The 26,974-nt window shown below is 53.9% G+C and overlaps 3 protein-coding genes across 4 annotated transcripts; all 3 read left to right on the plus strand.

Moving 5' to 3' along the window:
- Nucleotides 1-12,767: 12,767 nt before the first annotated feature.
- Nucleotides 12,768-15,449, plus strand: LOC308250496 (myeloblastin-like). Its single transcript, XM_080673201.1, has 5 exons — nt 12,768-12,896; nt 13,177-13,333; nt 13,565-13,706; nt 14,422-14,652; nt 15,168-15,449. Exons 1-5 carry the CDS (start codon nt 12,830-12,832, stop codon nt 15,336-15,338), a joined length of 768 nt encoding a protein of 255 aa, XP_080529327.1. The 5' UTR covers nt 12,768-12,829; the 3' UTR covers nt 15,339-15,449.
- Nucleotides 15,450-19,168: 3,719 nt separating this feature from the next.
- Nucleotides 19,169-22,003, plus strand: ELANE (elastase, neutrophil expressed). The gene is made up of 5 exons (XM_080673200.1): nt 19,169-19,288; nt 19,711-19,867; nt 20,169-20,310; nt 21,005-21,235; nt 21,397-22,003. Exons 1-5 carry the CDS (start codon nt 19,222-19,224, stop codon nt 21,595-21,597), a joined length of 798 nt encoding a protein of 265 aa, XP_080529326.1. The 5' UTR covers nt 19,169-19,221; the 3' UTR covers nt 21,598-22,003.
- A 1,906-nt stretch (nt 22,004-23,909) lies between these two features.
- Nucleotides 23,910-26,202, plus strand: CFD (complement factor D). Of its 2 annotated transcripts, none has more exons than XM_080672763.1 (5): nt 23,910-24,275; nt 24,777-24,933; nt 25,048-25,198; nt 25,369-25,626; nt 25,988-26,202. In XM_080672763.1, the coding sequence occupies exons 1-5, from the start codon at nt 24,218-24,220 to the stop codon at nt 26,147-26,149; spliced, it is 786 nt and encodes a 261-aa protein (XP_080528889.1). In that variant the 5' UTR covers nt 23,910-24,217; the 3' UTR covers nt 26,150-26,202. The 2 variants fall into 2 exon arrangements, with proteins under 2 accessions (XP_080528889.1, XP_080528890.1); XM_080672764.1 differs by having other exon boundaries at nt 24,191-24,275; nt 24,478-24,933.
- The last annotated feature ends 772 nt before the right edge of the window (nt 26,203-26,974 follow it).

The raw sequence follows: 26,974 nt of genomic DNA on the forward strand, positions 1-26,974 counted from the left end.
ACGAATGGGGCAACTGAGGCCCAGGGAACTTAAAAATCACTGACGAAAGTCACCAGGCCCCAAAGCGGCAGGATATTATTCAGTTCATATATTCACCATCTCTTGAGCAACTACTGTATACATGGCCCTAAACAGTCACTGGGGGCCCCCTGGGACCTGGGACAGACCTGGACAGTCAACACCGTCCTTAAGTGTAGGGGGGACGAGGGCTGCATTATTGAGCTCACCACTGGTTTTTATTTCCGGTCAGCCGCTCACACTGAGCCAAGGCTGTCCAATAAGTTGGGCAGACCAGGCCTGGTGGTGGACAGGACTCAGTTTTCCTGGCTGGTAGAGGCTGGGCTGCCATTGATTGAGGCAACGTGGCACTGGTGTTGAAAGGTGACTACAGCCAGCCAGCCTTTGGGAGGCAGGAGGAGAAAGGAAAGATGTGGCAATCACTCTTGGGTGACTCCTGGGGGTCAGGAGCATGAAGAGGGGTCCTGGAGAAACTTTTTTTTAAAATATATATTTTTTTATTGATTTCAGAGAGGAAGGGAGAGAGAGAGGGAGAATAAGATAGAAACATCAATGATGAGGGAGAATCATTGACTGGCTGCCCCCTGCATGCCCCCAAGTGGGGATCAAGCCCGTAACCCAGGCATGTACACTTGACTAGAATTGAACCTGGGACCCTTCAGCCCACAGTCTGACGTTCTATCCACTGAGCCAAACCAGCTAGGGCTGGAGAAACTTCTTGACTGCTTGATAGTCTAGAACAGTGGTTCTCAACCTTTCTAATGCCACGACCCTTTAATACAGTTCCTCATGTTGTGGTGACCCCCAACCATAAAATTATTTTCGTTGCTACTTCATAACTGTAATTTTGCTACTGTTATGAATCATAATGTAAATATCTGTGTTTTCCGATGGTCTTAGGCGACCCTGCTAGTGGTTCTCAACCTGTGGGTCGTGACCCACAGGTTAAGAACCGCTGCTGTAGAGCCTAAGACCATCGGCTCTACATAATAGACTCTAGGGGAATATCAGGATCTGGGGAGGGGGAGGGGCATGTCCTTCTTCCCATCCATTCCTGGTGGTGAAGGTGGGGCAAGACCAGATTGTGGTGGCACATTGTCCAGCTGAGGGCCTGCACTGGAGTCTGGGGCATTAGAGAGCCACCGGAGAGGTCAGAAGAGGCAAGAAGGGTTGAGCATGCTAGGTGCTGCTCAGAGACTCATGCTCGTATTAACTCGATACCACAGCCATACCGGAAGGGTGGGGCTGTTCATATCCCCATTATATAGTTAGGGAAACTGAGGCACAGGGCAGGCAGTTTACTACAGAACTCAAAGGGCTCACCACTTGGGGTGCTCTATTAAAAAGTGAGACATGGTTGCCACATGGTAGTTTTATTTACTTGCAGCAAGAAAAAGAGCCAGAGGATTCCTATCCAAAGCCCTGCCTCCCCAAAGGGAGGCTTAGCCATTGCTTTTATACACTGTTTGGACGATTACATGTTGATTTCTTCTTTGCAGTTGGCTACACGTATGGGTTGGGTTCCTGTCAAGTTTATCCTGTTTACAACTGGTCTACAAAATACTGTGCTATATATTTTAACATTTACCAAGAATAGCGTTTAGTGAGAATGGCTTAGACCTTGAGACCCTTGTCCTATCTAACAATATCCCTCGTTTTTGAGGGAATAGGGACAAGGGTATACTTCTGTAACTTTTCTGCTGAACATGGACCAAGTATGTCTTTGAGTTAGAGGAGGGTAATTATCTGGCTGCCTGACTTAAGAAAGTCATGGGGTCCCCTAGGTTTTGAGATTCCTGAGAAGAGGAGTGGATGGAGACAGCACTACTCTAACAGGAGACATGAGCCATTAGAGGTGAGGCAGAAGTAAGAGGGAAAAATCAAGGAAACCGAAATCCTGCCACTTATAAACTCACACTCTGGTGGGGATCTAATGAGCCAGATGGAACAGAGTGACAGCTTCCCTAAGTAAGATGTCCGCAAGCTAGGTCGTCTACCCAAGACTTTGGAGGACAGGTAGGATCTGGGCAGGATGAAGCACAGGCGTTCCAGAGTGGGTAGGGATACCAGATATGACAGCTGTACACAATATCCAGTTGATGTCCCATGGTTTTTCAAGCACAGAGATGCTTGCTATGTGGCCTAGTGAAGAGCTGCATCTCATAAGGCACCTTGGCCTGGGGAGGGGTGACAGTTTGGGAGGAAGTCCTGGCACAGCCTTCTGAATCAGCTGTGCATCAGATAGTGCACGAGAGAAAAGCCCCCGACCCCACCCCGTGTGTGTGTATGTGCAAGTAAGGTCAAACACTTGAGGCCACGCTGTTCACGCCCACACAGCACAAGGCCCTCCATAATCAGACGTCCTGTTGGATACCATCCCCTAGTTAGCCAGGCACACAGCTGCAATTCAGAGACTTAAAGCCCTTCTGAAAATCAGGATACAGGGAGAAAGCACCAGTCACTCGCTACCTCTTTGTCACCCAAACCTACTGCCCCGTAGGTGCTGGGGTGAGCCTTGAGATGAGCAGACCACCTGAGGTCTATATAACCCATAATTCCCATCTTTTACGGACTGTGGCTCCTCCACCCCTTGTCCCCAGTTTGGAAACATTAGGAGCTCAAGACTAAGAGTGAAGGCAGAAACAGCTGTGGAAACAGGTTGTAATGAAACAGGGGGAAAGTAAGGAGAGTCGGCAATGCCATGAGGAGCTGCTCACAGGAGGCACCGGCCGCCCTCACCTCCTCTCTGGCCGCAGACGCCCACATTAGCAGAGTCTCCTACTGCAGTTACAGATCCCGGCTCCTCGCAGTCCTCTGCCGTCTGGACTATTAGAGAAGATGAACTGAGAAGGCCTCCCCAGGGCTTGCTCTCGTGTTCCCGACAAATGGGACTGAGAGGCAGGACAGGCCCAGGATGCCTGGTTTAAGAGCTTGCCTCTCACGCCACAATTCAGACCCAATCTGCCAAGAGGAAGGGTCAGGGTGGTGTGGCCTCCCTGTGTCTGACTCCCTTCCAGATCACACCTTAGCAGGGCTGTGTTCTGTTCCTAAACTCCCATGGCTGCCTCTAGCCGTGACAAAACACTGGGCTGCGCCACCTGGGGCAAGTGCCTGGGTCAGCCCACTCCACTGCCAGTCAGAGACTCCCAAAGCCACAGGGGCCTGTGCCCAGGCTGAGTGGGGGGCCACTCCCCAAGGAAGGCTCACAGCTTAGGAAGCACCTCATCCTGCCTGTGGATGCAGAGATTGAGCTCTCTCATCTTGGTCTGTCCCACCCCCAGCCACCCCACACTTTAGAAGAGAGAGGGTGGGGCGAGTTAAGGGGCTGCTGCTCAGAAAAGAAGCCGAGGTCTTAAGAGTCTCCTGGCCTTGAATGGGCTCTGACACAGGGAATGCATAATTGTGCACCTGCCCAGAGTCAGTGATCTCAAAACCATGCAAGTGAATAAGTAAATTCAGGAAATAAGTTCCTTCCTTCTTTCCTTCCTTCCTTCCTTCCTTCCTTCCTTCCTTCCTTCCTTCCTTCCTTCCTTCCTTCCTATATATTTTTATTGATTTCAGAAAGCAAGGGAGAGGGAGAGAGAGAGAGAGAAACATCAATGAGGAGAGAGAATCATTGCTTGGCTGCCCCTTGCACGCTCCACACTGGGGATTGAGCCCACAACCCAGGCATATGCCCTGACCGGGAATCAAACCTCAACCTCCTGATTCACAGGCAATGCTCAACCACTGAGCCACGCCAGCTGGGGAGTTACTTCTTCTTCTTCTTCTTTTTTTTTAATGTTTTGTTTTTCATTGATTTTAGAGAGGGAGGAAGGGAGATGGAGAGAATCCCCACCTACATGCCCACCACTAGGGATCGAGCCCACAACCGGGGCATGTGCCCTGACCGAGAATCGAACTGTGACGTCCTGGTTCATAAGTTGACGTTCAACCATTGAACCACACCATCCAGGTGCAAAAATTACTTCTTAAGACCATTCTAAAGTCTTCCTAAAAGCAATTCATTTTCTTGTGTCATTTCCACCTCCTCCCATACCACGTGGCTAGAGAACCCACCCTTTTGGCTTTTGTGACTCAAAATACATACATGTGGTTGATTCTACTCGCTTCATGTTGCAAGTCCATTAAAACTGACTCAAGCTACTTTTTTCTTTTAATGTCAATTCCTTTTTTAAAAAAATATGTTTTTACTGATTTTTCAGAGAGGAAGGGAGAGAGAGAGAAACTTCAATGTGAGAGAGAAACATTGATCGGTTGCCTCCCGTATGCACCGCAACTAGGGATCAAACCACAACCTGGGTATGCGCTGACCGGGAATTGTACCGTGACCTGCTGGTGCATGGGACGATGCCGAATCCACTGAGCCACACCGGCCGGGTGAACATCTCTTTATATCAATGAGACTCTTGAAGAGATGTGACATGTAATTTTCCCCTTATCCTTCAGAGGAAGAAAAGTAGGGGGAGTCTTTTCTTTTTTTAATTGATTTCACAGATGAAGGGGGAAAGAGAGAGAGGCAGACAGATACATCAATTGGGAGTCTTATTCAAACAGCTCATAGATAAAACCAGTAATTCTTCCCATATAACCCCAAGCATATATCTTTACATCATGAGCCATAGATTGGCCTCTGAGTCCCACAGCCAAACCTTTGCCACTCTTGCTTGTCCCAGATCACCCCCACTGGGAACCAGGAGCTTACTTGCTTGCCCTCCTCAGCGAAGGAGGTACGACCTGGTCTGATGAGAACCTCAAGGTTGTTCAGGGAACTGCTGGGGTGCCATTCCCATTTCCCACCTAGTTCCACCCTGGCTGCAGGAGCTCCAGAAAGTGAACTCCTTGGATGGAAGCAGCGCAGGAGTGGCTGGAGAGAAGCTTACTGGCATATGTGGTCAGTAAATGTTAAAACTCAAATAAACAAAAAAACTGCACTTAGAAAATCATGCCTCCTAAATCCAAAATAGAATCCCAGCCTTGAGCAAGGCTGCCTTAAACAGGACAGGCAGTTTCCCTCCATTAGTCCATGTGTTCTATTTCTTCATGTATTTTAAGCACTTAATTTATTTAAGTCAAATAAACCAAGCTCTTTTTATCCAATGCTGAAGAATGCACCCCAAGAGGCTGCATTGGGGGATCAAATTTGAGTTTCCCACAGCCGACACATTTACATATAAGGTGAACAAGGCAAACACCAATGTGCACACAAAGAACAAAATCTCACTCCTGCAGGACAAACAGCCAGACAACCAGACCAGAGATTGCCACCCAAGGATGTCTTGGGTGCCTCACAGCGTTCCTCAACCCTCCAGAGTTAGCCCCGGGTCAGGCCTTGAATCTGGCGTCCCAGAGATAAGTTCCTGCCCAACCAACCAGAAACCAAGCACGTACCAACCGAAACTATCTTTTCGACAAGCCTATACCCAAAACAGGAATAGAAACACCAATTATAGTGACCACAGGAGCTGATCTCCCCGCATCCCTTTCGAAGTGCTGAATGAAATAGATTCAGGTGTCCATTCGGCTTTGCTATCCAGGCAGACCAGGCAGCCGGTGTAGTGGGCACCAAGTGGGAGTATCCTATGGAACAGATGCTTCGTCCAGGGGAGATGCAGGCAAATTAGTCCTGGGTGAGAACTGCTGCTGCTGACCACTTGGCCAAGTGTCCACACAAGGCCAAGAGGAAATCCTTTTAGAAGGGTCCCATCTGGAGTTGCCAATTTGGTACCGAACTCAAGGGGTTTGCCACTTGGGGTGCTCTATTAAAAAACGAGACTTGGCCTGGCTGGGTGGCTCATCAGTTGAGCATCAACCCAGGAACCAAGAGGTTGCTGGTTCAATTCCTGGTCAGGGCACATGCCTGGGTTGCTGGCTTGATTCCCTAGTATAGGGCGTGCAGAAAGCAGTCAATCAATGATTGACTAGTATATATATATATATATATATATATATATATATATATATATATCCTATATAATAAAAGGGTAATATGCAAATTAACCATCACCCCATCACAAATATGGTGGCGCCCATAGCCACAAGATGGCGGCGCCCAGTCCTCTCAGCCCCGCCGGAGTCCCCCAGTCCTGGGGGGGTGGCCTCTGAGAGCAGGCAGCGTGAGCGGCCTGGCAGAATGCTTGCTTTGTCGCCCCGGCGACGAGACAAGCGTTCCGCACTGGGCCGTGGATGGGCCTCTGGGCTGCAGAGAGCCTCTGGGCAGCAGGCGCGGAGTGGCCAGGCCCCGCAGAGAGCTGCTGGCACACGGATTTGTGCTCAGGGCTATATATATATCAAGAGGTGGCTGTCATAAAGTAGTTTTATTTACTTGCAGCAAGTAAAAGAGACAGAAGATTCATATCCAAAGCCCTGCCTCCCCAAAGGGAGGCTTAGCCATTGCTTATATACACTGTTTGGTCAATTACATGTTGATTTCTATTTTGCTGTTGGCTATACTTATGGGGTTGGGTTCCTGTCAAGTTTCTGTTTACAGCTGATCTGCAAAATACTGTGCTACATTTTAATACTTAGTAAGAATAATATTTGGTAAGAATGGCTCAGACCTTGAGACCCTTGTCCTATCTAACAAGTTGGCAGAGTCTAGGCAGTTTCCAGGAGCAGTTGGCAGTGGAGGCCTTGGGCAACTTCTTGTTTTTCACCAGGAGCGGCTGACCCTGTGCTGGGGGTACTGCCAATGCTGAGGCCCGAGGTATGAGGGTGGCCCCATCCCCAGCCACCCCCAGCTGCCCTGTCATGCCAGCACTCAGACTTCCATGCCAGGCAGGTGTGCCCATCCCATGCCAGGCGTGCTCATCTCTGCTGGGGGTCCAGCTGCAGAAGGAGGGGCCCAGATGGGAGGGAGCAGCAGCCCATTCCTTGTTCCCCTGGCCTTAAGGCTCAGAGAGGGAAAATTACTTGGTTCAAACCACACCGCCAAGGGACTGTTCAGGCCCTGAACAGTCCTAGAAGGGGGATGCAGAGGGCCTGAGGCCACCTCTCTTTTTAGGGAAGGAGTGGGGAAGCAGGGGTGGTTGTCTCTCCAGGAGTAGGGATGAGACGAAGGAGCTGCATATGCCCCCACCCTTGGTTCAGCTCCCCCTTGTGGACATCCTCGGGGTGGGGGGACAGGAAGGCTAAGTCACTGGAGCTCCTGATCCTGGCCTCAATTCAGCATCAGAATTGGCACTTCTGCAGTGGACCACATGCTTTGTGTTGACAGCAGGCAGCTGCTTCCAGAGCCAGTGATGAGGGGACTACGGGATGCAGATGGTGCCACGGGTGGGGGGTTCAGAGTGGGAAGGGTTCTCAGGGAGGGAGGTACCTCAGGATTCATAGGGGGTTGCCTGGTAGATGAGAGGGGAGAGGGTTTGGCAAAAGAGGGGAGGCTCAGGGAAGGGTTAGGGGATTGGAGAGGGAAAGGGGGGGTCCCAGAGAGGCTCAGGAGAATCCGGAAACAGAGGTGAATATAGCTGTGAAGGAAGGAGACCTGGCCATCCTGGCTGGCCTTTCTTTGGCTCCTGGGCTGCTGGGCAGTGGGCTGGTAACCCACCTTACTTGCAAGCTTGCTCTCAGGCAGTGCCCAGATCCCAGGGTGGATGTGGAAGGTTGAGTTGGAGCTTTTCCACAAACCCCCAGGACTGCCCCAGCCTGGTGTCTTCCCCTCCTGCTTTCCACCCACTCCCAGGAACCCCAGAATTGCCACAGTGGTGCTGGGGGTGCCTATGACCTCAGGCATTGAGGGAGTTCCAGGCAAACATTCTCCATCAGGAGCATCAGCAAGAATGGCTACGATCCTCTCCCTCTCTCCCTTCCTCTCTGAAATCAATAAAAATATATTTTAAAAAAACAACAACACAGACTGGATACTGGATCGATTCTGTTCTAACCCCCTCATTGGATTAACACTGGCCTGAGAGGCCCTGAGCTTAGCCCGTGGTGGGGGGCAGGGACTGTGACCTCCCATCTCCAGGCCTGTCCCCCACTCCCACCCCAGCCTGCGCAGTTATGACTCTAATACAGAAGCCATCCCATTCTCTCTGCACCTGACCTCTGCTTTGCCAGGTTGGCAGGGGCTGGGAGCAGCAGTAATGAGCATTTGCCAGCAGTCGCTGAATTCACTCACAGCCCTGAGACCAGGGGCTGTCCTATTCTCCACCTCAGAGACGGAGCACCTTACCCACCTCTCATTTTGGTTGAAAGATATTGTGCAGCAAAGTCAAGGGGCACACGAGACACTGGCCAAAGACTGTCACCGGACTCACAGAGGCTAATGTACCTAATACAGAAAGACCTAAAACATAGCTATTAAATAATAAATACAATTATATGAAAACAATAAATGGAATGATATATTACATGATATAGCTTATTAAAATAAAAATTTAAACAACATATCATTATTTATTACATACCACTATATATATTTAAAATGTGTATATTTAGCCCTGGCTAGTGTGGCTAAATGGTTAGAGCATCGGCCCACACACTGAAGGGTCGTGGGTTTGATTCCCAGTAAAGGGCTCATACCTGGGTTGCAGGCTCAATCCTGAGCCCCAGTTGGGGTGCGTGCGGGCAGCAACCAATTGATGAGTCTCTCTCTCTCTCACATAAATGTTTCTCTCTCCCCCTCCCTTTCTCCCTTCCATACTCTCTAAAAAATCAATGAAAAAAAATATCCTCAGGTGAGGATTAATAACAAAAAAGTATATATTTAATAATATATAATTATGATTAATACTAGAGGCCCGGTGCACAAAATTCGTGCATGGGGGGGGTTGTCCCTCAGCCCAGCCTGCACCCTCTCCAATCTGGGACCCCTTGAGGGATGTCCAACCGCCCGTTTAGGCCCGATCCCACCGGGATCGGACGTAAACGGGCAGTTGGACATCCCTCTCACAATCCAGGACTGCTGGCTCCCAACTGCTCATCTGCCTCTGCCTGATTGCCCCTAACTGATTCTGCCTGCCAGCCTGATCACCCCCTAATCACTACCCTGCCAGCCTGATTGATGCCAAACTGCTCCTAGGCCGGCCCAATTGCCCCCAACTGCTCTCCCCTGCTGGCCTGGTCACCCTTAACTGCCCTCCCCTGCTGGCCTGGTTACCCCTAACTACCCTCCCCTGCAGTCCTGGGTCCCCCCCAACTGCCCTCCCCTGCGGGCCTGGTCTGCCCCAACTGCCCTCCTCTGCCAGCCTTGTTGCCCCCAACTGCCCTCCTCTGCTGGCCTGGTCACCCCTAATTGCCCACAACTGCCCTCCCCTGCTGGCCATCTTGTGGTGGCCATCTTGTGTCCACATGGGGGCAGCCATCTTTGACCACATGGGGGTGGCCATCTTGTGTCTTGGGGTGATGGTCAATTTGAATATTACTCTTTTATTAGATAGGACATGAAGAGCATCTAAAATCAATAAGAGCCCTAACTGGTTTGGCTCAGTGGATAGAGCGTTGGCCTGCAGACTCAAGGGCCCCAGGTTCCATTCCGGTCAAGGGCATGTACCTTGGTTGCGGACACATATCCGGTGGGGAGTGTGCCGGAGGCAGCTGATGTTTCTCTCTCATTGATGTTTCTAACTTTCTATCCCTCTCCCTTCCTCTCTGTAAAGAATCAATAAAATATATTTAAAAAATAAATAAAATAAAATAAAATCAATAAGAAAGAAACAACAGCCCAGTAGTAAAAGAAATGGGTTCAGGATGTTAGCAGTTCATAGCAAAGAAACAAAAGAATCTTGAAGATACAGAAACACCTTCACCTTCATCCATTATACTAGAAATATGAGCAAACTTTCTCAAAGATCGCATTTTTTTCAATCTATGGGATTTGCAAAAGCCCTGGGGTTTGAGAACTCTGTGGGCATCTGCCTAGGTGGGCGGGTAACTGGGACACACCCACCAGAGGTGGATCTGGGGCCTCAGAGCCAGCAGCGCCACTCACCAGGGGGTGGTGGTGGTGGTTTGCCCCACCTGTCCCTTTGCATCGTTCGGATGATGAGGGCACACAGTTCCTGCCACATGTCTACAAGGAAAAGAGACTGAAAACAACACAGTGTCCTCAGGAGGAGGATACAAATGCAGAGTCTGGTTCACTCGCCTGGGGAATTTGACGCAGCTGTGTAAAAGGTGGAGGCTCCTCATTCACCGGCCTAAGGGGTCTTCATGGGACAGTGGAGACCTGGACAACCCAAGGGCAGAACAGTGTGTGCACATGTGTAAATGGCACATTCTCATCTGTTGGTCAGAGCATCGAGAAGCCAAGAGAATCAGTCAGTTTACTTGTGGGTGGAGGGGCCAAGGATGCAAGGAGACTTTCCAATCTCCCCGGGGGAACTTTTTACATGTATTTTAATTAATTGATTTATTATTATTATTATTATTATTTGGTTAATCCTCACCCTAGGATATTTTTCCATTGAGAGTGGAAAGGAGGAAGGAAGACAGAGAGAAACATCGATGTGAGAGACACATCAATTGGTTGCTTCCCGCACGCACCAGACCAGGGCTGGATAGTTAAAGAAGAGCAGTACACCTGTTTGGGCTACAGGGGGCCCATGATTTGGGTGTCATACCGCGTTTAGGTGAGCGTTAGTGTTGCTGATCTGAGGCAGCCCCTCAATCATGGAATGGGCCACTAATCGCCGGGGTTCCAGGTTTGTAGTGGGCGGTGTGTGCCAGAGCCCACAAAGGCTTTGAATCCTTGGCCAGTAGAAAGGGGGCTAGAGCTCTGCCCCGCTACCTGGTGTGAGGGTCTGTGGGACTCCACAGCCCCCTGCCCCGTGTAGGTGCCCCAAAGCCGCCCATTGCCCCCAGAGCCCCCGACGCTCACCCAAACTGGCTACCACCAAGGTTAGTTATTTGTGTTGCCGGATACCCACCTTCACAAAGGGGGAGGCTGAGGCTCAGAGGGGACTGTCAATGGCTCAGGAACCTAGATCCTCCCAGGGGCCCTGGCCAGAGCTTAGGGAGGTCAAGCCACTGCCTGCTCATTGTTCAGATGGGGAAACTGAGGTCCAAGGGCTATTGGGGCCCAAGAGCATATTGTCCCCCAACTTACAGCCCCCCACACTGACACACTCAAGAAAATCATATTTTTCTTTTTTGAAGGAGAGGAGAGGAAAGAGAGACGGAGACAGAGAGGCTACAGGCTGGACCTCCTGCTCCCTCTCTTTCCCTCGGGTCCTGGTGACGCAACAGACCCGGTGCCTCCAGCAGCAGTTGCCTGTTATGCCACCCACGGTTGGAATGGAAAGGGGCGGGGCAACAGCTTCCAGCCCCCACTTCCCCTCCACCTGCCAGCGGGACCACCTGCCAGGGGGGTCATTCCTATTGCACTGCCCCCCAGGCTCTCCACAGCCCCCAGCTGGGAGCTTTCCCACACCCCATCCCCTGGGCCTCCAGGCAGCCCCCACCCCTGCGCGCCCCTGCCTGTCCCCCAAGCCTTGGTGAGTGTGCACCTGGAACAGAGCGCTTCGAGAGGAGCACCCCGAGACCCTCCAGGGAGGCTCCCCCGTGGTGGGTGAGTTATCTAGCAGGGTTTGTGTGTATGTTTCATTTTGTTGTTGTTAAAGCTTTATTGAAATATACTTTATAAACCATACGACTCACCCATTTAACAATTCAGTGATATTTGATGCATTCACAATATTGTGTAACCACCACCTCTATCTACTTCCAGAACATTCCATCACTCGGAAAAGAACTCTCCCCTCCCCATCAGCAGTCACTCCCCATCTCCCTCCCCCAGCCCCTGGCAACCACCAACCCACTTCCTGTCACTGGATCTGCGTGTTCTGGACATTTCACATAAACGGAATCGCACAGTGTTTGTCCTTTTGTGTCTGGCTTCTCTCACGAGCACGTGTTTTCAGGGTTCATCCACATTATAGCAAATGCCAGCGCCTTGTTCCTTTAACCCCTGGGTCAGGGGGTCCCGCGGACCCCAGGAGACTCTGCGTTTAGTAACCATCTGACCACTGAGGTCCTGGGAGGTTGCCCACATGTAAATATACAGCCTGAGTGGGAAGGAGGGGGATGTGACTCACAGATGCTAGGGTCACCCTGGTTTATATCGTCTGAACATCATGATTTATTCTGGTGTCTACTGTGAGCAGGGAGTGAAATCAAAATGTCCCCAAATAATTAACTAGGGTTTCTCCACTATTTACACTGGGGTGTGTGTGTGTGTGCGCGCGCGCGCACGTGTGCAGATCACCCCTGGGGAGCTGTCCTGGGCATCGTGGGGGGTTGAGAATGGTCCCTGGCCCCACATACTCGATACCAGGAGCATCCCCAGTCAGTCCTTCCTGACAATCACAATCACTGCCCCAGGCAGTGTCCCCTGGGGCAACAATCACCTGGGTAAGAACTCTGCCTTCAAGGGAACAGTGAACCCTTCTGGGTCCCAGGAGGGCACATGGCTCTGTGGCCCCACCACTGTTTCCTGTCCTTCCTGTCCCAGGAGTGGGGCTCACACCAGCACCTGGACATGCTGGCCACAGTCCTCTCAGGCCAAAGGGGTCCTGCAGGGGAGGCACGGATAGCGGTGTGTGCCCCTCTGAGCCTGTGCCCTGCGGGCCCTTGTCTGTGTGACCCAGGCATGGGGTGGGCAGGAGATAGTTTCTCATACTCGCAGGGGAGTTGGAACCCTGAGCCCAATGCTCCCTGTCCTCCTGGAGTGTGGTTTGACCCCCAACTCCCTGTGGCCCCAAGTTGAAAGGAGGAAGTAAGGACACCCAGTCCAGGTGTGGGGCAACCCCAACGGCCTCCGGGTCTCAGGCTATAAGAGGGGTTGGGGAGGCAAGGGAGCCCCCACCCGACCATGACCCAGAGCCACCGACCCTCCCACCCTGCCCTTGCCCTTGTCTTGCTGGCCATGCTGCTGGGCGGTGAGTGGGACCACATGTTCGTTCGTCCATCTGCCCAGGCCTTGCTGATTCTGGGGAATATCCACCCACAACAGCCAGCCCAGCACCCTCTCCGCACAGATGGGGAGGCTGAAGCAGGACCAGGGCAGGACCCATTTGCTGCCTGGGATGAATGCCTCAAGGGGCGGGGGGAGCTCTGGGACATTGGACTCGGTGTCTGCCCAGTGCTTCCCTCCCAGGGAGGTGGGTGGGGATGGACGCAGCAGGGAGAGTGACAGCCGCTGATGCTCCTCGTTCTCAGGTGCAGCATGGGCTTCAGAGATTGTGGGCGGGCGGGCAGCTCAGCCCCACTCGCGGCCCTACATGGCGTCACTGCAGATGTTGAGTGACCACTTCTGTGGAGGCACCTTGATCCACCCGAGTTTCGTGCTGACCGCTGCTCACTGCCTGCAGAACATGTGAGTGCCCAGTGGACCTGCCCTGGGTCTCATGGGGAGGCCCAGCCCTGCCCTGGGTCTGAGGAGGGGAGGCAAGGTCTTGCTCTGGGTCTGATGGGGGCGGTGGCCCTGCCTGGGTCTGAGGGAGGCTGTAACTGAGGGAGCTCCGTCTGGTGCTCAGGGTGCCCATGCGGTAAGGAAATGGCTGGGTTGCGGGGGGGCGGGCAAACAATAAGCACCCTGACCCCTCAGACCCATGGCCCTGGTGAAGGTGGTGCTCGGGGCCCACAACCTGCAGAACGCTGAGCCCAGCCAACAGCAGTTCTCTGTCATTCGCCTGTTTTCCAACAACTATGACCCAGAGCGGAAGAGCAATGACATTCTCCTACTGCAGGTGGGTGGGCGGAGCCCACAGGCCCGGTGATTACCCCTTCATTCACCTTTAGCAAACATGTATTGAGCACCTATTGTATGCCAGGCCCCTGCCGGTGCTGGGACATAGCCTGGTACATAGTAGGCCTGGTAAGGAGAGGGCCATTCAGACAATAGTCCCACAAATGGCTGCCCCACCTGCCTTTGACCTGGCCATGCCCCTTGCCCGGCACCCATCCACCCAACATCCTCACCCCCAACCCCAGCGCCAACCTCACCTTCTCGGCGAGAGATGCCCTCACCCTAGTGGAAAGACAGACACCCCTCTCCGGATTTACGGTTCCCCATCTCGCCGTTTCCCTTGACAATGCATCTGTCATTCTCCTGGCCTCTCCGACTCCCTGAAAGGTCAGCTCCCCGAGGTTTAGTGGAGGACCAAGCACAGAGTTGGCACTCACTAAGTGCTTTGTGAGTGGATGAATGCCACAGTGACAAATGCTACAAAAGGGAGGCCCATGGTGTCAGAGAATGTAAAACAGCCCGGGGGGGGGCTTGGAGGATCAATCAGAACAGGCTCCTTTGAGGAGGTGACCCCTGAGATAGAACCTGAGAGTGAGTGGGAGGGGGCCCAGCGGAGGGACTTTGGGGTGGTCAGGACGTGAGTGACTGTGAGAAGGGGGCGGCTATGGGGCCCGGAGACAGGATCTCACTGCCCACCTACTCTCACTCTGCCCCAGCTGGACCGCCCTGCCAACCTCACCGCCCAGGTCACAGTGGCGCAGCTCCCGGAGCAGGACCAGCAGCTGCCCCACGGCACCCAGTGCCTGGCCATGGGCTGGGGCCGCCTGGGCACCATGGAACCACTGCCCCACGTCCTCCAGGAGCTGAATGTCACCGTGGTCACCTTCCTGTGTCGGCCAGAGAATGTGTGCACCTTTGTTCCCCGGCGCAAAGCTGGCATCTGCTTTGTACGTACCTGCCCGGCTCCCAGGGCCCTGGGCCGCTTTGGGTGGCAGAGAGGGCTCCAGGAACTGCCCACAGGGGGGAGCGTGGGGGGTGGCAGCCATTCAAATCCACCTCCTCCTCACTGAGCAGCTGCAGGCTGTGCCTTGGTCTCCTGTCGGGAAGAGGGGCGCACCCACTATGAGGGTTCAGCAAGTGATGGGGAACAGCCTCGGCTCCCACAGGCACACAGGGGTGCTCATGTCGTACCCGGAGGCCTTGGTGGGTCTAGGGATTCTCCCACTCCGGGGCCCCCTCTCCGACCAGCCCAGCTCACTCCAGGGGTCCAGGTCTATAGCAGGGGCAATAAGTACCCACTGTCCTCCTGAGTGGCCTCCTCTCCCCATGTCGTCCACATGCCTTAACGAGCATTCCGCACGGGAAACATGTTACCACTAATGGCATTAGGCTGCCACCAGCTACCCTTCACCTGACGTAGCCACGTCCTGGGTGACTGACCAGCCTGTCCCCACCTTCCCAGGGGGACTCTGGCGGCCCCTTGATCTGCGACGGCATCCTCCAGGCCGTGGACTCCTTCCTGATTCGCGAGTGTGCCAACCGCCAGTACCCTGACTTCTTCGCGCGAGTTGCCCTCTATGTGGACTGGATTCAGTCTGTGCTGAGAAGTGTGGGCGGTGAGGGCAGCCCCTGAGCCCCTTCCCCCAGACGCCCCCACGGGCTGAGGCCAGAGAACAAGCCCTCATCGGGGGAAGGGAGCCGGCGCCCAGCCTCACGGTGACGTCAATAAAAAATTGAAACCCTCCTTTGGCTCCTGTCTGTCCTTCCCATATGGGGAGAGTGGCCAAGGGCACCCAGCACCCAAATCTCCAGACCCCAGACTTTGGATGGGGGTTTGGAGCAGCAGCCTAGAAGCCAGTGTAGGGCCCAGGTCACAGTAGGTCCCACTCCCCCAGTGCCCATAGACGTGGGTTCTAATCCAGCCCCACCAGTGTGGCCCTGGGCAAGTCGATGCCCATGTCTGTGTCTCCGTTTCCTTGTCTGGAAAAGGGAGCCACTGCAGACATTTCCCAGAACGGACCAAGAGCCCCATCCTCACCCTCAGGGATGGGGGCATCGTGTCCTCTCTGTGTCTCCAGCTCAGGGGCTGCTGGAGGACCAGGCTGTCATAACACGAGTGCGGCCCAGCCGACGTGGCTCAGTGGTTGAGCGTCAATCTATGAACCATGAGGACCTGGTTCAATTCCTGGTCAGGACACATGCCCAGGTTGCGGGCTCAGTCTCCAGTAGGGGGCGCGCAGGAGGCAGCCGATTAATGATTCTCTCTCATCATTGATGTTTCTATGTCTCGCTCCCTCTCCCTTCCTCTCTGAAATCAATAAAAATGTATTTAAAAAATAATAATAATAGCATGGAGTGCCAGGCCTGTGGGCCTCCTGACTCAGCCAGGGGCCGGCAGAATGGCTATTAGGGAGGCTTCCTGGAGAAGGCAGCTGTGCCTGAGCAGGAGCATGAAGGGAAGAGCCCCCCGGGGGAGGCTCATCGAGGGCAGAGGAAAAAGAAGGGTTCGGCGAGGCCGGAATGGAGCCGGTCAAGGGGCTGGGGAAGGAGAGTTCAGGCATGTGGTGGGGCTGGAGCATGCTGGGCCAAAGACATGAATGGGGGCGGGGCGGGGGGCTAGAGAAGAGCCCTTAGGCCAGGAAGAGGTAGAGCTCATTGGCCGGTAGGCACTGAGTAGCCATGGGAATGAGGCTGAGAGAGGGCCAACCTGCTCACAGGACATACGGGAACTGGAAGGAAGCTCTTCTCTTATTGATTCCTTCTACCACCACCTGGTGTCAGCATACAAATGCAAGCAAGAGTGAGAACGCCTGGGCCTGCCCCCTTTAGCAACTCTGTCACACCTTACCCCAGGGTAGGTTCTAGGGCTGGGCTATAGCAGCAGCACCAGGAGCCAATATGTACTACGACAGGGGACAGAGCTGAATCCTGGGAAATGCACCCTGATGAGTGGCAGGGGGGTGCTGGGGGTTTCCTGTACTTCTCAGGGGCTCAAGGCAGGGAAGTGGTTTCTATAAAAACCCCACAGTGTTGGGGGTAAAAGAGGTTTGCTAGAGGGAATGTCGGGAACAGAAAGACCCACAAAAATCCAGCAAGAGACGTTTGCTAGTTTTTGTGGGCTTGTGTGTGAAAGATTGTTCAGGGAAGCTCTGCACAGCAAAGATCAAACCCAGTACTGGGAGTTGAGGATCAGGGGGTTGGGGATCCTGGGGTAGATTCAGGAAATGACGAACCCATGAGAATAACAAGCAGGATGATCAGCACATGCAAATTGGGAGGCCTCAGGGAGCAAGGGGTTCCCCCAGAAGCCCCAGGGGTGTGTGTGTCTATGCTGCTAGGGGCCCCAGACCAGTGGTGCCAGTCCCTACAGCCCAGAGGTCCCCAGTCTCCAGCGGTGGGGAAAGATACTCGAATCATTGTTTTCTCCCTGCAGTGTAACTTGGGTCTATAAAGTGCACGTGCCTTATTTGGAAAACACGTTACTCATTACACAGGTGTGGCCAGTGTCACCACGACTCTGATTGCAAACGAGAAGCCTAGCAGTTTGCCTCCCAGCCTATGCCCACCCTACCCTCCTGGAGGTGGTTAATGGTTAATAGGTCCTCCAGGACATCACTTTCTTATCTAAGAACTTTACAAATGTTCATTCACTTCAGCCTTGGGATAATTCTATACAATGGAGTCTATTATTATAACTTCCCTTTTACAGACAAGGAAACTGGGGCACAGACAGGTTAAGTCGGTGTCCTGAAGTTATGTAGAAGGCAAGTGGCCACGCCAGGATAGGAACCCAGAGTCGATAGGTTGACCACTATGAGATGTGTGTACATAGTATACAGGTGATGCTCAATAAATGCAGCTTTGATTAAATGGGGTCTCCCTGTCTGAGCCACAGCACCCCTCTCCCCTAAGACCTGGCTTCCTCCACTCTCCCTCATCCCTGGACTGGAAACAGGGCTGTGTATACAGTAGGTGCTTACTAAGTGCTCTGTGGTAAATTTAACACAATGGGGTGGGGACCCTGCCAAGCAGGTAGGAGAGCAGGTGACATGTATCTGATGAAGGGAGGGATGAGGGTGAGCACTGAGCGCCTGCTATGTGCCAGGCTCTGGGAAAGCAGGGCCATCATCCTCAATGATGAGATATGGGGGTTCGTTTGCCTGTGGCCACAAATGGAGTGGGAGGCCCAGGGACAAACAGGACTCCAGCCCTGACTCCGGGTGTCCTCCATGTCCCCACCCACTTGTTCCTGCGATGGATCCGTTGGTTCCCTCCCATGAACCCTGCTCCTGGTCAGGAGAACGTTGCTTCTTGCGACAGCCTTGGCTACAGCCGTTGCAGCTGGAGCATTCTGGGGGAGGTGGGAAGAGGAACAGGGCCGGGGGTGGGGGCTGGGCCCTAGGGGCCCCTTCACCACTGTTTGGCCTGAGTTCTTCCACACCCCCAGACAGAAGCTCTCAAGCTTCAATGGACATCCATGGTCCAGCCCCCTTTCCCAGGCTGGAGAGGGGTTCTGTGAAACCTCGGGAGATGGGGGGTAAGGGGGGCAGAGGGGGTTCTTCCCCAGAACCTCTGCTGGTGACCAGAGGCTAACAGCGCCCCGGATGGGAATGAGTTCCCCATTGTGAGCAATAGCCAAAGGGAGGTCGGAAGGCCAGGCCAGGAGAGGGAGACCCAAGACTCAGGGAGGTGGGCAACAAATCATCATCCAGCTGCGAATTGTGGGGGCCTGAGTTCAAACCCCAGATTGCTCACCATGTCACTGGGTAAGAACTCATGGGGGAGGCCTCGCTGTGCATCAGCTTCCTCATCTCACATGGGAACCTAGCAGCCCCCCATCGCCCTGTGAAATGTCAGGACCCAGCTGGGTGCACTGGCATTATTATAGTGCTCTGGATAGACCAAGGCATGGGGGGCAGCCGACACTCTTTGGCCTAGGGTTGCCAGATTTAACAAAAATACAGGACACCCAGTTACGTTTGAATGTCAGATAAATAATGACTAGCTTTCTAGATAAGTACAATATTTGGAACATAGTTATATTAAGTAAATTGTTTTTAAAAACCACTCACAGACACAGACATCAGTATGGTGGTCACCAGGGGCAAGGGGGCTTGGGGGAAGCAAAGGGTAAAGGGGGTCAAATATATGGTGACAGGAGATTTGACTTTGGGTGGTGGGCACACAATGTAACATACAGATGATGTATCAGAACTGTACGCTTGAAACTTATATAATTTATTAAGCAATTTCACCCACATACATTTAGTTAAAAAGAAAAAAAAATTAAATCTGACTTTCAAATTTGTGTCCTGAATTTTATCTGGAGCCAACCCAAGCCCCTTACACCCATCACCCCTGTTCTTCTCATCATCACCCTCATCCATTCTGGGGGTGGAGAAAGGAAGTGGGGACACCTGGCCCTGCCGTGGGGCAATGCAACGGCCCCCGGGCTTTGGGCTATAAGAGGGCCAGGTGGGTGCAGGGGACAGAGACACTGGAGCCCCCGCTCAACCATGACCCAAAGCTGCAGATCCTCTGGCCCTGCCCTGGCCTCCATCCTGCTGACCATGCTGCTGGGTGGTGAGTGGAGCCACATGTCTGTCCATCCATCTGTCCCTGGGCATCCATTCCTGCTTCTCGACTTACGCCATTGACTTAAGTGGTCCCCTTCTCCTCACGGGAAGGAGTGGCTGGGATGAGGAGACCCATTTCCAGAGGAGGAGACTGAGGTTCAGAGTGGTGAGGGGCCCAGTGAACCAGTGGGGGCGGGTCAGTGGGCACGCTCTGGGGACTCCAAAGCCAAATTAAGCTCAGATCTAGCTGTGCCCTGGCAGGAGGCGGTGGCAGGCCCCGCTGTCCTCTCTGTACCTCAGTTTCCTCATCTGGCAACAAGCATATGAAGAGTCCTGACCCAGAGGTTCTTGTGGGAGTTCAAGGGCTAACTGGCCCAGTGGGGTGGGCTTCTCCACGACACTCACCACCCCACCCCTGAATGTCTCCAGGCCCCGTGCTGGCCTCCGAGATCGTGGGTGGCCGGCAGGCCCGGCCCCATGCATGGCCCTTCATGGTGTCCCTGCAGCAGCGTGGAAGCCACTTCTGTGGTGGTACCCTGGTGGCCCCGGACTTTGTCATGTCGGCTGCACACTGTGTGAATGGCATGTGAGTGACTCCTGAGCATACCTTCCCTCTTCCCTCCATTTCCACATCTGTCCAAGTGGAGTGGGGGTGGAGGGGGTGGGGCGTGAGACCAGGGTCTGGGCTCCTCCAGGGCGCCCCCATTAATGCATCTTCTTCACCAGGCCTACGTGGGGGGCATTCAGCCAAGGAACCTAAGGATCTGCTCTGGGTGGTGAGGCATCCCGTGGGCATGGGCCTGGGCTCGGCTGAGCTCTGGGGTCTTTCTCCCACCCCCAAACCCAAGATCTACATCAAATCACCTCCTGCACTCACTTTGCTGCAGAAACTTCGGGGCAGTGCAGGTGGTGCTGGGGGCACATGACCTGGGACAGCCTGAGCCCACTCGGCAGCTGTTCAGCATCCAGCGCGTCTTTGAAAACGGCTTCGATGCTCAGAGGCTGGTGAACGACATCGTTCTTCTGCAGGTGGGAGGCCGGCTGGGCAGGAGAGGGATGCCCGGGGTAGGGCAGGGATGCCCAAGCAGGCGTAAAGGCCTGGGGCCTGAGGCGTGGGGAGGGCAGAGAGGGGGCTATAGTCGGGGGGTCACACCTGGCTCTAACTGGGTAGGTCATCCCTGTGCCTCAGTCTCCACCTGTGTAACCTGGGAAATAAGCCCCACCTGGAGGGTTGTTGAGCGCGAACAAGAGGATGCAGAGTGCTCTGACAGTTGTCCATCAGCAGACTGTTGTGATTATTTGTGCCCTGTGGCCGAGGGCGGGGACAGTCCCCGTCTTTGTGAAATGGGGCAGAATTCCCCACATTCAGACTGGTGGGAGGCTGGAGGGAGAAACTGTCCCTCCCCCACTGCTTGCAGAGCTGTGATTACTCTCTGCCATGTTCCAGAACAAGGGTTTTGTTGTCATTGGTGTGGCCCATAGTTTGGTACCTACTGTTCACTGCACTCAAGACATGTTCAAGTTCACCCTGAGCCACTGTGGTTGCTTCTACTTCACAAATGGGGAAACTTACACTCAGGGTGGGGAGCATCTTGCAGGGTGGCCATTCTACTCCATAAAATCTCAGAACTATCATAGGGCCTCTGAGGGGAAACAGGCCTGGGAAGGGGAGCGTCGGCACCCACTGCCTCATGACTCTGATGCTCTGTCCTGCCCACTGCAGCTCAACGGGTCAGCCACCATCAACGCCAATGTGCAGGTGGCCAGGCTGCCTGAGCAGGGCCAAGGTGTGGGCAATGGGGTACGCTGCCTGGCCATGGGATGGGGTCGGCTGGGCACAAACCGGCCACCACCCAGAGTCCTACAGCAGCTCAACGTGACCGTGGTAACATCCCTCTGCCGCCCCACAAACGTGTGCACACTGGTGCCACGCCGTCGCGCCGGCATCTGCTTTGTGAGTACCTGCAACCCCCCTCTCCGCTCCCACCCCACTCCTGCCTGGGCCACAGCAACCAGGACTGCAAGCCAGATGCCAGGAGGACTTCCCTACCCTGAAGGGAGGCAGGTGGGGGGCCCTGGAAGCCTAGCCTCCTAATCTCACCTGGCTCCGCACAGGGGGACTCCGGCGGGCCCCTGGTCTGCAACGGGCTGATCCACGGGATCGACTCCTTCATCAGAGGAAGCTGCGGCTCCGGCTTCTACCCAGATGCCTTTGCCCCTGTGGCGCAGTATGCAAACTGGATCAACTCCATCATCCGAAAACACGATGACCACCCTCGTCTCCACCCCAGGGACCCTGCAAGTAGGAGCCACTAGAAAGGGCTGCCCCAGTCATCCCACCTCACCTGCCCCTGGCCAGGCCCATCCTGCTGCATTATGCAGCATCTGACAGAATAAAAACCTTCTGTTTTGTAGAATGTGTCTGGGTATTTGTTGGTTGTGCAATTGGAGATGGAAAGTAGTTAGAAGAGTGTTTGGGGCATCGCACGAGTATGCTGCCACCAGGTGGGAGCAAAGCCAGGGCATTGGGGTAAGAAGTTCCAGACTGTCAAATTACAGCGGGAAGGTTAGGGAGAGGTGGGGGAAATAAGAGATCAACTGAAGGACTTATATGCATGCATATAAGAGTAACCAATGGATGCAAAACATTGGGGGGTGAGGGCATGTATGGGAGTGGGGTCGGGGGGGGTCAATGATAAGATATGTACACATATAATACCTTAATAAAAATAAATAAATAAATAAATAAATAAATAAATAAATAAATAAATAAATAAGAAGTTCCTTCCCCTCCTCCTGGCACAAAAGGATGCCACTTGCCATTTCTGGTTTCCCTCCCGTAAAGGTAAAGCTCACTTACACATGATGAAGTTAGAATTGCAAGTGGTTATGACACCAGGCGCTGCAGCAGGTGTTTGCTGAGTGCTCACCAGGTGCAGGAACCATTCTCAGTCTTTTCAAGTGTTGGCTCATCTCCAGCCCCTGAGGCAGGTCCCATCAGTGCCATGTATTACAGATAAGAAGTGGAGGTGCAGAGAGGTGGAGCCCTTCTCAGGAGCCTGAGTTCGAGTCCCAGCTCTGCCTTTGGGCAACTTGGTGGCTGTCTCTGAACCTCTGTTTCCCTGTGGGGAGGAGTGAGTGCTGTCTGGGAAGGGTGCAGCCAGAGATTGGGGTTTCACTGGGTGACAGAGACAAGTCCTCCCCCAACTCCCCAGCCCTTTGCTCTGACAAGTGGGGAGGAGCAGAGCAGAAGATTCCCAAGACATCCCCCAGCCTCGGTGGAAGTTGCTGCCCTGCGGGGGGACATGACTAACTTGTACCCCTCTTTTGTCTTCCTGGGCCCAGGAAGGAGCTCTCTGGGGCCACGGGTGGGGACCATAACAGACATGGCCTCTGCCATCATGCAGCCTATAGTCTGATGGTGGGGGGAGGAAATAGTCACCCAAGCAAACAAATAAATGAGAGTAGCAACAATAGGTAACACCCCAACGCGCGCGCACACACACACACACACACACACACACACACACACACACCATGAGTTTGGGATAAATCTTTTCCTCTCTGTCCCCTGGTCCCAAACCCCCTCCCTCTGGAGCTCAGCCCCCTGGGTTCCCCGCAGGGCCTCTGTGTTGGTTGTTTCCTCTGCCTGCCTGCTCTTCCTGCAGGCGCTCCCTTACCCAGCCTCTCCCAGGTGCCAGCTGCTAGGAAGGTGCCTCGCTGCCCTGCTTTTTCCACTTAATACCATACCCAGGCGGCCTTCCCTTGTCCACACGACATCTGGAGATGTTCAGGGCTATTTATTGAACCACACCATCTTCCTAGGTCATTTCCAAATTTTGTTGCAATTTTGAACATTCTTACATAATCTGGACTCACATCCCCTCGTGGGCATTCATTCAGAACTTCTGATTTTAATAAGGAAACATGTTGGGATCTAACAGATCACATTTGTTATTTTCTATTCTTTTCTGTGTGTATGAAATAATCTGTTGTGAGGAGAAAAAACAAAGGAGGGGAAAGTATTGTGCGCTGTTCCCACTGGGGATGTTCAAGGTCTGCCCCACCCCTCTGGTCCCAGCACCTGCCACTTTTCTTCTCTTCAGAACCTGGGAGGGGGCATGTGATCCAAGCTCAGCCAATCAGAGGCAGCCTGCAGACATTGGTGTAACGGGGAATTGGAGCAGGAGCCCACTGAGCCACTGGGCTGAGTCTGGGGTTCCTGGGGCCACAAGAGGGGAGCCTGGTGAGGAGAGAAGCCATCGAGGAAGAAGGGGGAAACTAGCGGCAAAGACCTGACCTTGTCCAAGGTGCTTGGATCAAGCCACACCTGAGGGCAGACTTGAACTTTCCATCAAAATGTCCTTATTGAAGGCACAGTCTGTCCAGCTGCCCCTACACACCACCTTCCCAACATTCTGCTTGCTGGGGTGTCAGGACCCAGAGGCACAGCAATGGGGACAAGGTGTAGGGTGACCTTATTCCTTCCCCCACCCAATTTCCTCTCCAAGTTGGAGAAGGAAGACAAAGAAGGGAGGTGCAGGAAAAAAACCCCGAAGTGGGTTGTTTACAAGCTGTGGCCTCCAGCTGCTGCTGTTGCGAAACTTGAGGGCTGGAAGGACACTCTTGGGAGACTTGGCTGGGGGGCTGGAGTGGCTCCATCCCTCTGCTCTGCTCCTGCATCCTGAGGGGCTGCTCCCCACACCAGGGTCAGCTCTGGGCGAGGTACAGAGGCAGGAGGCAGCCCCCACGGTGCAAAGTCCAGCAGCCGATAACCTCACCCTGCGGTGGTGGAAGCCAACAGGCAGGCTCCCCTTCACGCAGCCGGGCCTCTGCCTATTGGACAGAGAGGGCCAGTTGGAGCCGCCCCACCTCCCACTCTCATAAGAGTGTCCCAGGGCCCCGCCTTGGTCAGTGTCGAGGCCACAGCAGCACCATGACAGACCTCTCCGTGCGCCTGGCGGCTCTGATCCTTCTAGGAGTGGCCCTATGTGGTGAGAGTGGACCTGGGACTGGGCTGACAGCAGGGGGGCACTAGCCTGCTGGGTAGTCAGCCATGGGGCCCCCTCCATCAGACAGGATTGTCCCCCAGCCCTCCTAGATAGGCAGAAAGGGGGCAGCGCCCAGGTGAATGGAAGGCTCTAAAAGTCTGGGAATTCTCAAAACTTGGATCTGAAATGCAAGCTTTCCCCACAGTGAGAACATGCAGCTCTACCGGTGGAAACTGGCGGCCCACGTGTTCAGTGGCTGCCAGGAGTGTTGGTTCGGTCTATCCCGCTTTTCTTACGTTTAAATCGAAACTGTTAGGCTCGGTATATAGAATGGAATTACCCCCAGACCCTGCTACTCCCCCAGGCATCTGAATTTATGACCCTGGGGTGGGGGCTCCAATGATGAATTCCAGGTCTGAGGGGGGCTGGAGTGGCCTGAGGGGGCCTCTGAGGGCTGGGCTGCAGTCATCAGTGGAATCCTCACACCCTCCTGCCTGCACCCAGTGGCACAGCCCCGGGGCCGGATCCTGGGCGGCAGGGAGGCCAAGTCCCACCAGCGGCCCTACATGGCGTCGGTGCAGGTGAACGGCACACACGTGTGCGGCGGCTTCCTGGTGGCTGAGCAGTGGGTGCTGAGCGCAGCGCACTGCCTGGAGGATGTGTGAGTGGTGGTGGCGATGGCGGGGGTGGGAGTAGGGGGGTGGGGGGGAACACAGAGCAGGGGATGTGATTGGGTAGGGGTGGGGATGTAGATCTGACATGGACCCCGCCCCAGCCCCAGGCCCAATGAGACGGTGAAGGTGCTCCTAGGCGCCCACTCCCTGTCGCAACCTGAACTATCCAAGCACCTGTATGATGTGCTCCGAGCAGTGCCCCACCCTGACAGCCGGCCGGATACCATCGACCACGACCTCCTTCTGCTGCAGGTCGGCCAAGCCTGGCTGCACTCCCTCCTGCTGCATGCCCCCCCCCCCCACCAACGCAACCCCCAACCCTGATTCCCACCTCCCCTTACCGGTCCCACGGAGTCTAGCCATAATCCCTCCTGCTGCATACTCTCCCTGCAACCCTGACACCCACCTCACCCCACCCCCAGCTGTCTGAGAATGCCACTCTGGGCCCCGAGGTGAAGCCCCTGCCCTGGCAGCACGAGGACCGCGATGTGGCAGCTGGCACGCTCTGCGACGTGGCCGGCTGGGGCATAGTGAGCCACACGGGCCGCCGGCCCGACCGCCTGCAATACTTGCTCCTGCCAGTGATGGACCGAAAAACCTGCAACCTGCGCAAGTACCACGACGGCACCATCACTGAGCGCATGATGTGCGCAGAGAGCGACCGCCGGGACACCTGCAAGGTGTGGGGTGGGGCGGGGCATGGCCTGCTGAAGAGGGGCGACTACTACGAGGGTGAGGTCCATAGGGCGGGGCCTCCGGAAGGTGGGCCCCATAAGAGGGGTGGGGCTGTGGAGAGGGTGGGGTCTGGAAGGCGGGCACTGAAGTGTGGGGTTTGGAGGGCAGGGACTTAGTGGATAGGGCCTGCAGTGATGGGTGGGGCCTGGGGGATTGACACACGGGGGGCGGGGAATCAGGTTTGGGCTGGAGGGAGGAGCGGGAATTGCAGTGGTTGAGCTCCGGTGTGACACTGGAGGGCGTGGGGACTCTTGAGGGGGGAGCGGGGGGAGGATAATACCCCCCTCACAGCCCTTTCTCACACAGGGTGACTCTGGGGGCCCTCTGGTGTGCAACGGCGTGGCCGAAGGCGTGGTCACCTCAGGATCCCGCGTGTGTGGCAATCGCAAGAAGCCAGGCATCTACACTCGTGTGGGGAGTTACGCGGCCTGGATCGATAGCGTTATGGATGGAGGCGTGGCCTCCTGAGGAGACCCTGAGGGGCGGGGTCACAAGGAGCAATAAAGTCATTCACTCCTGCATCCCATCAGACTATTTTTTTCTCTTTCTATTTTGTTTATTCATTTGTTTTAAGATTCCACATATAAGTGAAACCATATGGTAGTTGTCTTTCTCTGTCTGACTTGTTTAACTTAGCATAATACCCTCGAGGTCCATCCACGCTGTTGCAAATAACAAGATTTCATTCTTTCTCGTGGCTGAGTAATATTCCATTGTATATGCATCACATTTTCTTTGTACATTTGTCTATCGATGGACGCTTAGGTTGTTCCATATTTTGGCTATTGTAAATAATGCTTCAATGAACATAGGGATGTAAATGTCTTCAGCTAAATATCCAGAATGCTGGGTCATATGGCAGCTCTATTTTTAATTATTTGAGGAAATTCCATACTGTTTTCTATAGGTGGCTACATCAGTTTACAATCCCACCAACAGTGCGTGAGGATTCCCTTTTCTTCACACCCTCACCAACTCTTGCTGTTTGTTGATTTATTATTATTATTTTTTAAATCCTATGTCACAACCACTTTCTTGAATTGATTTTAGAGAGGTAGGAAGGGGGGGGGAGAGAAACATCAGTGTGAGAGAAAAACATGGATTTATTGCCTCCCATATGCGCCCCTGGGAATCAAACCTGTGACCTTCTCGTGCATGGGACAACTCTCCAACCAACTGAGCCACAATGGCCAAGGTATGTTTGCTGATTTATTGATGAGAGCCATTATGACAGGTATGAGGTGGTATCTCATTGTGTTGTTTGTGTGTGTTTTTTAAATTTTCACCCAAGGA

The sequence above is a fragment of the Plecotus auritus genome (assembly GCF_963455305.1).
Source record: "Plecotus auritus genome assembly, chromosome: 6".
Lineage (NCBI taxonomy): Eukaryota > Metazoa > Chordata > Mammalia > Chiroptera > Vespertilionidae > Plecotus > Plecotus auritus.

Coding starts and splice junctions, on each gene's coding strand:
- LOC308250496 (XM_080673201.1), top strand. CDS start 12,830: ATGACCCAGAGCCACCGACCCTCCCACCCTGCCCTTGCCCTTGTCTTG. Junction 13,334..13,564: donor GCTCACTGCCTGCAGAACAT/GTGAGTGCCCAG, acceptor CTGACCCCTCAG/ACCCATGGCCCTGGTGAAGG. Junction 13,707..14,421: donor ATGACATTCTCCTACTGCAG/GTGGGTGGGCGG, acceptor ACTCTGCCCCAG/CTGGACCGCCCTGCCAACCT.
- CFD (XM_080672763.1), top strand. CDS start 24,218: ATGACAGACCTCTCCGTGCGCCTGGCGGCTCTGATCCTTCTAGGAGTG. Junction 24,276..24,776: donor TCTAGGAGTGGCCCTATGTG/GTGAGAGTGGAC, acceptor GCCTGCACCCAG/TGGCACAGCCCCGGGGCCGG. Junction 25,199..25,368: donor ACGACCTCCTTCTGCTGCAG/GTCGGCCAAGCC, acceptor CCCCACCCCCAG/CTGTCTGAGAATGCCACTCT.
- ELANE (XM_080673200.1), top strand. CDS start 19,222: ATGACCCAAAGCTGCAGATCCTCTGGCCCTGCCCTGGCCTCCATCCTG. Junction 20,311..21,004: donor ACGACATCGTTCTTCTGCAG/GTGGGAGGCCGG, acceptor TGCCCACTGCAG/CTCAACGGGTCAGCCACCAT. Junction 21,236..21,396: donor GTCGCGCCGGCATCTGCTTT/GTGAGTACCTGC, acceptor GGCTCCGCACAG/GGGGACTCCGGCGGGCCCCT.